General features: G+C 35.5%; 1 protein-coding gene across 1 annotated transcript in view; it reads left to right on the top strand.

Moving 5' to 3' along the window:
• Positions 1-13,940, top strand: part of LOC114332941 (rabankyrin-5) — a 241,665-nt gene that overhangs the window by 122,519 nt on the left and 105,206 nt on the right. The window contains exons 5-6 of the mRNA XM_050648465.1: positions 7,378-7,500; positions 10,523-10,842. Of these exons, the coding sequence (XP_050504422.1) occupies positions 7,378-7,500; positions 10,523-10,842 (443 nt within the window). The remainder of the gene's footprint in view (positions 1-7,377; positions 7,501-10,522; positions 10,843-13,940) is intronic.

The following is a 13,940-nucleotide window of genomic DNA, read 5'->3' as shown; positions in this document are numbered from 1 at the left end:
ACATTTAATTGCGTATGTGAGGAAGTACCCAGCTATTAATGATATCTATGCTGGGTGGACTGTAAATCGCCTTTACCTTCTTGCATCTTCAACCAAAGCTACAACTATCACTAGTATTTCCATGTTTGTAAAATTCAATTATTAAACCCACTAAGACACTCACAAATAAAACTAATTAAAAAACCCCGTACAGGTGCCGGAAGCGCCCGGTTGTAGCATAAATCAAAACCCCGTGTGAAGCCCGGTCTATTTATACGGAAGAATTAAAAATGTAATGTTTTAAACTTTCCTTTATCTCGAGAAGATGGTTAAACGAATTAGGATAGGATATACCTAGTTGAAGACATTAAAACGACAGTTAATAGTACCCCCTCAGAATAAATTTGTGCATAGATTGTAACTGTGTTATTACAATTGTGATAATTGTCAAATCAATTTTGTGAGACATCCCATTAGACAAAGATAGAGAATTGCCAAAAACTGTTAAACACCGGAAAATGTATTATCTGGGACATACAGCAAATACTATTGACTGTAATACATACAACTCTTGACATTTCCCATTACATTTGAGGAAGCAAACAATATAGCGCCATCTAGTGGTGTGCGGTGATAACCAGAGCAATCTAACCTTACATTTATAAAATTGCTTTATTATTGTTTTTGTAGTGTTTGAACTATTTTTATTTTAATTTAATGTAGCAAAATTAGCTCGTTATTCAAAAATTTATAAAATTAAATTTGAATGTTTACGTCAAATTTTACATTTTCAAAACGTAGTTTCACTTCAAGCCGACAGTGGCGCTGGCCCGCTAGTGGCAACGTGCTTCCAGATTTCTGTGGGAGTTGGATGTATTACAGTCAATAGTATTTGCATACAGAGACATATAGTGAGGGGAAATCAATATAAAATATTACAACTGATCCTTAAAGGCAAACTAGAGCCGTAGAGGTATAGGAAGAAAATAAGTTTTTTGGTTAAAAAACATTCGTGAATGGACTCAGATATCAAATGCAGGACAATTATTCCATATTGCAGAAGATCGAGAAATCTTCGCAATGGTGATCGCCAACGTATAATTCTGATATGGCACGTGAAGAAGAAGAGACATCCCATATATTCAATTATTTCTCTGCGGTACTTTCTGACGATATTTTTTTATGAGCGTAAGATTACCAACTTGATTTCTATTTGTATGGAAGAATTAAAAATGTAGTGTTTTAAACACGTCCTTCATATCAAGAAGATGGATAAACGAATTAAGATAGATATATCTAGTTGAAATTAAAACGACCGTTAATAGTACCCCCCTCAGAATAAATTTAGGCATATATTGTAACGTGTCAAATCAACTTTCTGAGACATTCTTCTGAAGGCCGAACGGAAATTCACGAGGCCGCTCCGATCTTCACTGAATTCTCTACACCATTTGCGAACATGTTGAACAGATATATGCACTTTTACCCATAAAATTCGATTAACTGACGATGAATGTCAATAGGTGAACCATTTTGCTTTTATAAGAAACGTATCACACCACGTATCATGAATTTCACTTAAACGAAAAAAAAAGGCGATAGACTATCCCAGCTAATTGAAATAACATTCGAAAATATTATTTCAACCAACTAAGATAGTTATCGTTCACCCTAGCTTAGCTCAGTCTCTCAGGGTGTGTGTTCGTCTTGTCCTAATTTTAGATATGAACTATGAAAATTCAGAATGGAAGCAAACAAAACAGTATTTTTAATTAATCATGTTTATTTGTTCAATAAAGATATAATATAGTCGTCGCTGGGCCATCGAAGTGTAAACATCGTTAAAGCGCTCCGAAAAAACCGGTGATTAAGAATTCTAATTATCTTATCAACAACAATAAAAAAAACCCATTAGCAATAAGTGAGAAAAACAAAACAATATGTTCCCTTCGGGGAATCTTATTGGGTTCAGAAATGGACAACCAGTTTATCAACAACAAAACATACAGAGTGATCCAATAAATCTACAAATAACACAAACAACCAATAACCAACTACAGTGGCAGCCAACAATGATGAACCAACCAGAAAATGCAATGAACATGAATATGCCAACTATGCAACAACAGTATCATACAACTCCTATACAGACAGCAAATACAAACTATCTCTCTCAACCAGTTCAGCAGCAAATGCCGACATCAAGTAAAAATAGTGCAAATATCGAAGACAGAGAAACTCACTATATGACATCAACCAGCGAAGATGAAGAAGAAAATCAGATAAACAGTAAAAACGCTTGGCAAGTCATGGGAAGCAATAAAAGGAAGAAAATACATAACAACAAACCAAATCCAAGCGAAATTGAAACAGGTAACCGATTCCAACCGCTGTCGAAAGAAACAGAAGAAAATACTGGAAACGCAGAAACCAACAAAATACCAAAACCTCCACCAATATTTGTACACGGCGTACAGGATTTCAACGAGATGACAAAGCAATTAGAGGAAATAGCGAAAAAAGAAGAATACCAGACAAAAAGTTTAATAAACAACGTTGTCAAAATAAATTGTGAAACACCAGAAATATACCGAAAATTGGTTAAGGAGTTCAAGGAAAAAAATATATACCATCACACGTACTAACTAAAAGAAGAACGAGCCTACAGAATCGTGATCAGATACTTACATCACTCAACCAATACTGATGACATAAAAAGTGAGCTATCTCAGTTAGGGCACAAAGTGAGAAACATAGTTAATGTAAAACAACAAAGAACCAAAGAACCGCTTAATCTCTTCTTTGTAGATTTAGAACCCGCGCAAAACAATAAAGATGTCTATAATATAACAGGCCTACAGAACAGAGTAGTACACATAGAACCTCCACGAACTCAAAAAAACAGTATAATACAGTGCATGAGATGCCAACAATATGGACATTCCAAATCATATTGTAATAAACCATTCGTCTGTGTAAAATGCGGAGGCTCACACAATACCACCACGTGCAAAAAGTCAAAGGAGACGCCAGCCATATGTGCGTTATGCAATGGAGGCCACCCAGCCAATTATAAGGGATGTGATCACTATAAGAAACTTACCAAAGGAAGCAACAAAAACAATGGAGAGTATCAAAACCCATCATCAATCTACACAAATGATATATACACAAGAAACACACAACAACTATCCAATCCACTGCCCCAGGGCTTGAGCTACGCTGAAGTAACTAAACACAACCAAACAGAAGATACAACCACTGTGTTAAACAAGTTTTTGGAAGAATTCAAGAATCTATTCAACCAACTAATCCAACAAAATAGCATGGTCCTCAACATGCTTACCATGCTTATGAACAAAATGAAATAATGGCTAAGTTTCTTCGAATAGCCCAATGGAATGCCAACGGCCTTCCAAGCCATACAGAAGAAGTGAAAATATTTCTAGACATAAATAAAATTGACATATTTTTAATTAGTGAAACGCACTTTACGAACAGAACTTATTTTAACATACCTAAATATAAACTATATCATACTGAGCATCCTGACGGCACAGCCCACGGAGGTACAGCAATACTCATCAAAGAAAATATTAAACATCATGAACTACTGAAGTACAAAGAAGAACACATCCAAGCAACGACAGTAAGCGTTGAAGCACTTCCATATAATGTCAACGTAACAGCTGTGTACTGCCCTCCTCGCCATAATCTAAAACGAGAACACTATGAAGAATTTTTCCAAACTTTAGGACCAAAATTCATTGCTGGGGGAGATTACAACAGCAAGCATACCTTGTGGGGGTCACGACTTATAACAACAAAAGGCAGAGAACTTGCACATGTTATACAAAATAAGAATTACTCATTTATCTCAACGGGGACACCAACATACTGGCCGACCGATCCCAACAAAAAACCAGATTTATTGGACTTCTTCATAACAAACGGTATTGGTATAACTTATACAGATATAACACCAAGCTATGACCTAACTACTGACCATAGCCCAATAATAGCAACGGTAAGTACAACAGTTATCATTAAAAAACCAAAACTCCACCTGCACAACAATAAAACAAACTGGGACACTTACCGACAAATAATTCACGATACTATCGAAATAACAACGAGGCTGAAAAAACCGGAACAAATAGAAGAGGACTATAACAAATTTATAAACATACTACAGTATGCAGCTAAATCAGCTACCCCACAAAGTAGTCCCAACAGAAACATAAGTAATATACCTTTAGAAATAAAAAAACTGGTAGCTGAGAAAAGAAAGGCTAGATCTGCATGGCAACGAACACACACACCAGACAGCAGAACAAGATACAATCGCATCAGCAACAAATTAAAATCAAAGCTGCAAGAAGTCAAAAATGAGTCATTTACGAATTACATCACCAATCTATTAAGACAAGACAACTCTATATGGAAGCCCATAAAAAGTAAGAGAAAGCCAATAACAGCATTACCTCCAATACGTAAAAATTCAACACCACCAGGACCATGGGCAAAAAGTGATAAAGAAAAGGCTTACCTATTTGCCGAGTATTTAGCAGAAGTTTTTACTCCACTAAATGACGACCAAGTACCAGAAGCGAACCAAATATTAGAAGAACCACTACAGATACAGGACCGAATAAAACTATTTACTCCAAAAGAAATTAGAGACGTAATTGCCACCCTAAACCCAAAGAAGGCACCAGGCGAAGATCTGATAACCGCAAAAATGTTAAAAGAAATACCCAAAAAGGGCATAGTTAAACTACTGCACATATTCAATGCAATACTTAGATGTGACTACTGGCCCAAAGCACTCAAAATTGGACAAATAATTATGATACCAAAGCCTGGCAAAAACCCTCTAGATGTCTCATCATATAGACCTATCAGCTTATTACCAACAATCTCCAAGTTGCTTGAAAGACTTATCCTAAACAGAAGAAATGCAGAAATAAATCCACAAAATTGTATCCCAGATCATCAGTTCGGATTTCGACAAAGCCATTCAACGATACAACAATGCCATCGCATAGTCAACGCCATCAACCAGTCACTTGAAAATCAGCAGTACTGCACAGCAGCCTTTATAGACATCAGTCAGGCTTTTGACAAAGTCTAGCATCCAGGCTTGTTATGCAAAATAAAAAGAATTCTCCCAGCAAGTTACTACAACCTACTGAAAGCCTACCTACACGAACGGCAGTTTAAAGTAAAAGTTAATGAAGAAGTCTCGGAATACAAGCCTATTCACTCTGGCGTACCACAAGGGAGCATACTATGGCCATTATTGTACATACTATATACATATGACTTGCCTACAAATGATAAAACAACCATCGGGACATTTGCAGACGACACTGCTATTTTTGCCAAGCATGACGATCCTATTGCAGCAACACAAAATCTCCAAGAGCATCTAAACTCACTTGAAATATGGCTGAAGAAGTGGAAGTTTAAGGTAAACGAAACAAAATCATCCCATATAACATTCACTCTCCGGACTGGAACCTGCCCACCAGTAACCATCAATCAAATAAAAATACCACAAAGTAATCAAGTCAAATATCTAGGGCTACACTTTGACAATAAACTCAACTGGAAACACCATATAACAAAGAAAAGAATGCAACTTGACCTAAAAACCAAAGAACTTTACTGGCTCATTGGAGGAAAATCCCACCTTTCAATAGAAAACAAATTGCTAATATATAAAGCAGTGATAAAGCCAATCTGGACTTATGGCATTGAACTGTGGGGCTGTGCTAGCAAATCCAATACTGTGATTATCCAGAGAGCGCAATCCAAGATACTTCGAGCAATAGTTAATGCACCATGGTATGTATCAAACCAAACTCTACACAAAGATCTAAAAATTCCATATGTAACCGAAGTCATCCGAGAAAACAACAGAAAACACCACAACAAACTAGAAGACCATCCTAATCCACTACTTCATCCACTACTGCAACCTGTCCACAATAGAAGACTCAGAAGAAGCTGGCCCTCCGACCTAAGAGGTAACTGAGGAAACATCGCTGGATGTTTACCTCTCCACGTCACCACATTTACAATAATTTAATTTAATATAAGACCAACAAATTGACTTATAGATGTTTGTTTTATATCTGATTGTCAATAAAGGGAGATAATAAAAAAAATAAAGATATAATAAAAATATGACTTATTAAATGCATTAACAAATATATTTATTCAAATTCTTGCCAAAAACTAACAATTTGTAGATTATACTTATGGCTTTTGGTATCTGGTTCGATCGTAACTTCTTGATGTCGAAAGGTAGTGCTGTTGGTTCTGCAACTGGCTCTGGGGTTCTAAAGGCTGTATTCCACCAGGCCTACAGATGTTGGTCGTTGCAGTCTAGGTGGTGTGGTTGCAGTCTGGATAACATGTTCCTCGTTCTTGTATTGCCGGCGATTGAGGATTCTTGAAGCTTCCAGAGGGAGGACAGTGATCTTTATCCCAAAAACTAGAAGAATAATGCGTATAAGTGACAATCAAGAAGTTAAAAACCAAATTGTACCTTTGCCAAATAGTATTCATAAACTAGTAGATGGCAAGGGTAAATTAAGTGAAGTGGAATTAAGATGAGGAGAATAGTTAAAATTTAATTTACACGTGCATATATGAAAATTAGAAAGAAATAGGTATTTAAAACTGACCATGTGCTCGCAGACATGGAAGGTTAGGTTAGATACATAAAAATGATTATAAAAAACTGTTAGATCTAGAAATGTAATTAAAATATGATATGTAATATTCTTACCCCAAGAGAGATGATTGTTGAAATAGAAATGTTTTAATTTTGAAGCTTCTTTAGCTTTTATACCGAAATTAATTTTCCACCACCATATTGAGAATTGAGAGACGAAGTGTCACTGCCATGACAGTGGGACGTAGGAAGTGGCAGGCATGTTCCGTATTAAAAGACAAATATCTAGAGTGTAAGGATATACAGGGTACGTTCAGTATGTTCAGTTGATGATTTAAATGAAAAGAGATATAGTAAATAGAAGATAATAAAAGAGGACGCCAACGAGTTTTTAACGAAGAAAATAGGTAAAACAAATAGAAGAAAATTATTAATGAAATATTAAAGAAAATAGAATAAAATAATTACTTAAAAATAAAATAGCAAAGATGTGACGTTTGTAACGTTACATCACATTGGCGGACCTCTCCATATGTAAGTCAGAGTTGCCAGATTTCTCGCAGCACGTCGCACTCTTTCTCTACGGCACAGGGAACCTTTTTTTTACGAATGATCCTCGTATTGAGCAACATTTCATACATACATCATATCGTATTGTTTATCTAACAACAGACATCTTCAGTAATTACACCTATGAATATTTTTATTTGCAGAAGTGGTAATGATTCAGCTCTGCACCTGATCGCCGGGGCTGCTGACATCGAAAACTCCGTAAAAGTAGCCGAAAAACTTATAAATAAGAGTATCAATATTAATTCCCAAAATTCACATGGCTTGTAAGTATATTTTAGCATCAATTAACAAGTTTTTAAATTTAATTACTCTTACTACTGAACAATAAATCCGAATATATTACAGTTTTCTTGTTGTTATATTGTTATATTATATTATAATGTGAGTGGATACTGTTAAACTTCTTTCTAATGACTTTATCCAAATCAGCCAACAATACTACAATACTTGTTAACAATTCTTCACTGAATGACAGAACTATTCACTCTACTATTCACTAACACTCCACATTCGTTAGCATTAAACTGTGACTTCACTACTACTACCAAATACTATAGACTATAATATGTACAACTCTTGACATTTCCCACTCATTTTGAGGCAGCAAACAAAATAGCGCCATCTAGTGGTATGAGTTGATAACCACAAACTATGCATTTAAAGAAAGTTATTTTTATGCGATTAAATCAAAATACAAATTTGGTTGTTAGCTATTTTCTTTAATTTTATATTGTTACTTTTTAATTTACATAATTTTTCCTTCTTACTATCGTTAATTTTATTTACATACGCTTTTATTAAAACATTAAAATATTTATCTATAAAAGTTTTGTGACAATTTGTACATACATACAGGATAGTTTGGATAGTTTCTTGTAAGTAACATTTTAGTTTTAATTTATATTTAACATTTTCAACACTCTATTGTATATAATTTTGAAAATACCTTTTAAATATATCATAAATTTTATAAGCTCCCTTTATAAGTTACACCTAAATTTCACACTTTCAGGTGTATTATTATTAAAACCCTTAGCCCTAATAACAGAGAATAAATTTTCTATACAGTCTTGGGTTAGCCTTTTTGTAAAAAGAAATTGCAGCTAAATGCCCTCTCATCGGGGCGAATGGGGCGAAATACACTTTTTAGTTAATTTTGTTGCCATCCTAGCTATTTGCTGAGAATGCATTTTACCTAACCTATTTTATAAGACATTTTGTGTAAAAATACAAACACAGTTTACCAAGATTAGCTAGTTATCCAAAAATTAACAGAATTAAATTTGTATGTTTATGTTGAGAAAACGTAGTTATCAACTCGAGCCGACAGAGGCGCTAGTGGCAACGTGCTGCCAGTTTTCTGTGAGAGTTGGATGTATTACATTCTATAGTACTTGCTACTACTCGTTGAACATTAGTCAATTGCATGTTTATGTCCAAACCCTACGAGACATTTCGGGATATTTCGATGACGTCTGAAACATTCTAGTTTTTAAATCCTTCTTCTTTTTCGTCAAGGCACTTTTTCTATTAATTTGGAATAAACAGTGCTGTGCCGGCACATGGTAGCGCCTGTGTGCAAAACACTTAATGGCGCCCAAAAAATACGCAATTTTTTAAAAAATAACTAAGGATTCTCTAAAACAGCTCTAGTGGCGCCCTTTAATTACTGGCGCCTGTGTGCGCCGCACACATTGCACACGTGGACGGCGCGACCCTGGGAATAAATCTTACGAAACTGTCGAAACAATGCCCCTTTCTTTATAGTTATTCGCTTCGAATAACTGGACTAGCAGGGGCCGACTTAAGCCAACACGGTGGATCAGTTCCAGGTATGGAGCTAATATTTCTATATGAATTACCTTGAGTTTACTTCTAGCCGAAAACTGGTTGTGTTAGATTAGATCGTTTATTTTCTACAGGGCGGTGTATGGGTCCTCCCAGTAATGTTGAAGTTTCGGAAAAAGTTCTTTCTTCTTTGGGATTGTATAACCATACTAGGTCACTTCTTTCCAAAATTTGTTCAGGTAGTATGCGTGTCAACAAGCCTAGTCTTGGTTTTATCACAAACTTTTAGGAGCAAATTCGTAGACTTTGTCCTATTTTTCTTTCAAATTTTGTGCATCTGAGATTGAAGTTTCGTCGCATGGAGGCAATTTTTCTAAAATAAGATCTGGAGGAAGCTCCATTTCTCTTCCGGTGATCATCATTAATGGAGAATCACCAGTCGCTTCTGTTCGGAATTTCTATAGGAATAGAGGAATTACAGTGTCCCATCACTTTTGATTATCAGCGACGAACATTAAAAGGTACTGATACACAGTTCTATTATCTCTTTCGACCATTCCGTTTGATTGCGGAAGGAGATACGTAGTGCGATCTTTTTAATACCCAAGATTTTCATTAATTCTTGCCATAATTCTGTTTCAGAATTTCGTCCTCGATCAGAATATAACTCTAAAAGAACTCTTGATACGACGTGTGTTATGAATGCTTCTGCTACTGTAATCTCTTCATGATGAGGAATTGTTGCAATGGATTATTTTGAAAAATAATCAATTGCGACCAGTAAGTGCTTGTTTACTCCATCTGTGATTGCAAGTAGGAAGAGAAATAAATTTCCTACATCTCAGCGACAATTGATTCAGTAAAATATATCTCGAACATTAACCAGTGTTCTTTTGACTCGAAAATGTTCTCCAGAAAGGCTACTATGACACACATTTAATATGTGATTTTAGCAGTACCAATTGTTTAACTGTTAATTGAATAGCAGACTATTGCAAAGATACAGAGATTCCCATTGAAGCCAGTACGCCTTTATAGTTCTACTACATTTGGTTGTGTCCTGCCAAATAGGCCTTACTCTATTTTAAGCCATTCTCGTATTGTTTTTAAGTCAATATCATTCTTTTGACTCTTCTAAAGGCTTTCCAGGGAAGTCTGATCATTATCTTCTTTCTTTAGAACTGTGGTTATCTGAAGACTTACTTCTTAATTTTCAACAACCAAAATTTCATTTGATGATCTACGATAAGTTAGCTCTCCATAATATCAAAATAGCAAACCATGACAATACAATACTTGTGAACAACTCTAACTTAATTACAGAACTGCATAAACGATTAAAAAGAGCAAGCAATAAATCAGAAAAGCGATATAAAGCATTATATTAACTCAAAGAAGTATAGATTAATCTTTTGAGGGCAAAATATAACACTGTTATAATTTTAATTATTCCCAAATGAATATTACAATAATTCCAAACATTCTGTTCTTTTGTAGTACTTCCCTTCACATTGCAATCCAAGCAGACAACAAACCAATATTTCATCTTTTGCTTCAGCAAGGTAAGATCAACGTCAACATAGAAACTAATAAAGGCCATACTCCACTTTATTACGCTTTACTGAAGTACGAATCGGGGGATGACGAAGATGATTCATACGCCAAGGAGTTACTGAAACATGGTGCTGAGACGAATCCAATCTATTCTAGTAGTTATACGAATTTGCTGCAAATACTTATATTAGAAAAAGCACAAAAGGCTGCTGTATTTTTGTGCGAAAAAGTTAGCGAGCATATAAATCATGTCAATTCAAAAGGTATTATAAACTTTTTACTATTTTTTAATGGGGTATCTACAAACTTCCGAAAAAATATTTGTAATAAACCAATGTACAATTCGAATATAATGTCCTCTCTAGTCCTCCGGCTAAGGAGCAATGTAATAAACCAATATACAATTCGAATATAATATGTTTTGAATGTATTCGAATGCTCTGTGTCCGTTTCTTCTCGATCGACGATGATAAATAAATGTTGAAGTCGTGGAGTAAAAAAATGGCTTTATTGCTACTGATAATTATTACACTACAGTTGTTGGTTAGGTAAAATTACAATATAGACTGCGCTAACTAAAAAGAGTCCGAATCCTCTAATTTAAAATGATCACAATTTATGTAACCTCGTCACAAAGGTTGTTGTCTTTAGCATAGTAACAAAAACTTTGAACCTGCATACTTGCTCAAATATAATTTAAACGAGGACGCTATTGCAACATTATTTGTCAATTTATTCAATTTGCAGGAAGAATAAACTAATAATTAAATTATTAATCGACATCTATCACAATTATACACAGTGAAACTATAGTAAATTAGGAAGTTAAGATTAATGTGAGATTACAAATTAAGGGACTAATTTGTGATCGAACAATATTTATTCGATTTCCTGAAAATACTGAAACAGGTCGATTTTTATTCGGAATCCACAATTTTTCTAGCCTACTAACTCCATTTTTCTGTTTTGAAAAATAATTAATTTATTGAAAACGTTTAAACGCAACGCCTATGTATCGCTGATGTGTGAGTTTTTTTCTATTACGTCTATAAAATTACATTAAAACATTGTTCTGAATCTATTTTATAGTATAATATTACTTCATCATCATCATCATCCAGCCCTCTGCGTCCAATGTTAAACATACGCCTCCCCTAATTTCTTTCAGTTCTGTCGATCTTTGGCTTCCTGCAACCAATTCCCAGCAACCCTTTTGACGTCGTCTGTCCATCGTGTAGGTGATCTACCTCTACTTCTTCTGACTGCTCGTGGTCTCCACTCAGTAATTTTTTGGTCCATCGCTCGTCCTTCATTCTGTGTATATGGCCCGCCCAATTCCACTTCAGTCATGTTATTCGCTCTACGACATCTGAAATTCCTTCTGATTTCTTCGTTTCTAACCCTGTCTCTGAAAGACAGTCCAATACAGGCCATACCATTCTTCTTTGGGGCACTCTTAAGTTTGGTTGCTGTGGTCTGGGTTAACGATAGTGTTTCGGCGCAGTAAGTCATGACTGGAAGCACACATTGGTCGAACGTCTCTTTTTCAAATAATTTGGCAAGTTGCTCTTGAAGATGTCTGATATGCGGTCCATGCTGTGATTCTTCTTTGCAGTTCGGCAGTTTGATTGTCCCTGGCAATTTGGATTTCATGCCCTAAGTAAGTATTTATATTTATGGAACAATGCTATTTCGTTGAAGTCGACTTTTGGATTTTCACTTGGTACCAGGTTTGTCATGTATTGTATTTTTCCAAAATTTATGTTGTAAGTCAACTTTCTTACAGGCGGCATCTAACTCAGTAAGCATAGTTCTAAAATCTTTTAAGTTGTCTAAGAACAATTTCGTCTGCGAATCGTAGGTGGGAGAGCTTTTCGCCGTCGACATTTATTCCTTTGGTTTCCCACTCCAATTGTTTGAAAGCATGTTCCAGTGCTGCTGTAAAGAGTTTGGGAGATAACGTCTCCCTGTCTAATTCCTCTTTTGATTTTTATAGATTTGGTATCTTTGTGTAGTCGGGCGGTCAAGGTTGCATTATTGTATGTGTTGGCTATCAGTTTGGAGTACGATAATCGGCTACTATATGGATTTCCTCCAACGCTCTCATTATGTTGTTAATTTCTATCATATCAAATGCTTTGCGAACGTCTACTAAAGCCAGGACCAATGGTCGGTTGTATTCGATGGATCTTTCTATTGGGACCGTGCAAGTTCGGCAAAGCGACACCTGGTTTCTACGCTCAGCAACATTTTTCGCACTTATATTAGTCCTGGTTACTGGATAATTGTCAAGACCATAGTCCAAAAAAAAATAAGAAGAAAAATAAGATTCAGGTTATGTTATTAAAACGTAAACAATGGTATGTAGTAAATAAAATTAGTTATTAAAATGCAGTACTGCAAGCAAAATACAATTAATTTATTGTGGAGCAATATATAATTTTTCTTCTTCAATGACAGTAGGTATGAAATATACGTCAATTTGACAATTTCAATTGACAATATGAATTATTTAAGAAAGTTGCAACATTTCTCCGCTTTTCGCGCACGATCGTTTCTCTATCCCCTCCAAGTACTTGCACACCTCGAATAATCCCTTTTATGCAGTGGAGGTGGTGGTTAGTGCCAAAGTTTTTCCTAAAGCCTGTCTGTTCTCTAGGTTGGTAAAAATCTAATTTTCTTTCCAGTCTATTTGTTATTATTCTTTTGAATAACTTGTAGAGGTGGTTTAATAGGCTTATGGGTTGGTAATTCTCGAATAACTTTTGGAGCAACGACTCGTTGAAGCGTGCTTTGAAGCGCGCTTCATCACTTTACCAATTTAAACGCCGAGAGAGATAGAAAATATATTAATAGTGAAAAGGAAAGAGAACACGGTTCGCACCCCAAAGTACTGTAAAAGTAATATTTATTTTTATGATAAAATCAGTCGGACCATCATGTCCCCAAGAATATCAAGGTACACCGGCAGTGTGGGCGGTAGACACTTTATTAAGTTGGTTCATTCACACAATGATAAAAATCTTAACACAACGTAGTTGGACCACTACATAGTAAAATTACCACGGCACTGATCGTGTCAGCGCCCTATCAGTCAAAAGGGGGACGCTTTAGTACATGTATGTTAAATTTCTTTGAACCGTGTCATTTTACCGTCAATTCACGAGGAAAAGCTCGACGCTCCACAGGACAATAAAAATAGGGTACAGAGGCCATAAATTAGGGTTCGGTGTTAGCTTAAGGATCATAATTAACAAATTTCAAGAGAAATTTCGCTATTTCACGATGCGTTGAATCCCGTATTCAGTTTTTATCTTTCTCTGTTACATTTTTCTATTTCACAAAGCTGCCGCGCCACGTT

This window comes from Diabrotica virgifera, chromosome 4 (genome assembly GCF_917563875.1).
Source record: "Diabrotica virgifera virgifera chromosome 4, PGI_DIABVI_V3a".
NCBI lineage: Eukaryota > Metazoa > Arthropoda > Insecta > Coleoptera > Chrysomelidae > Diabrotica > Diabrotica virgifera.
This window is presented reverse-complemented; position numbering and strand designations above follow the sequence as displayed.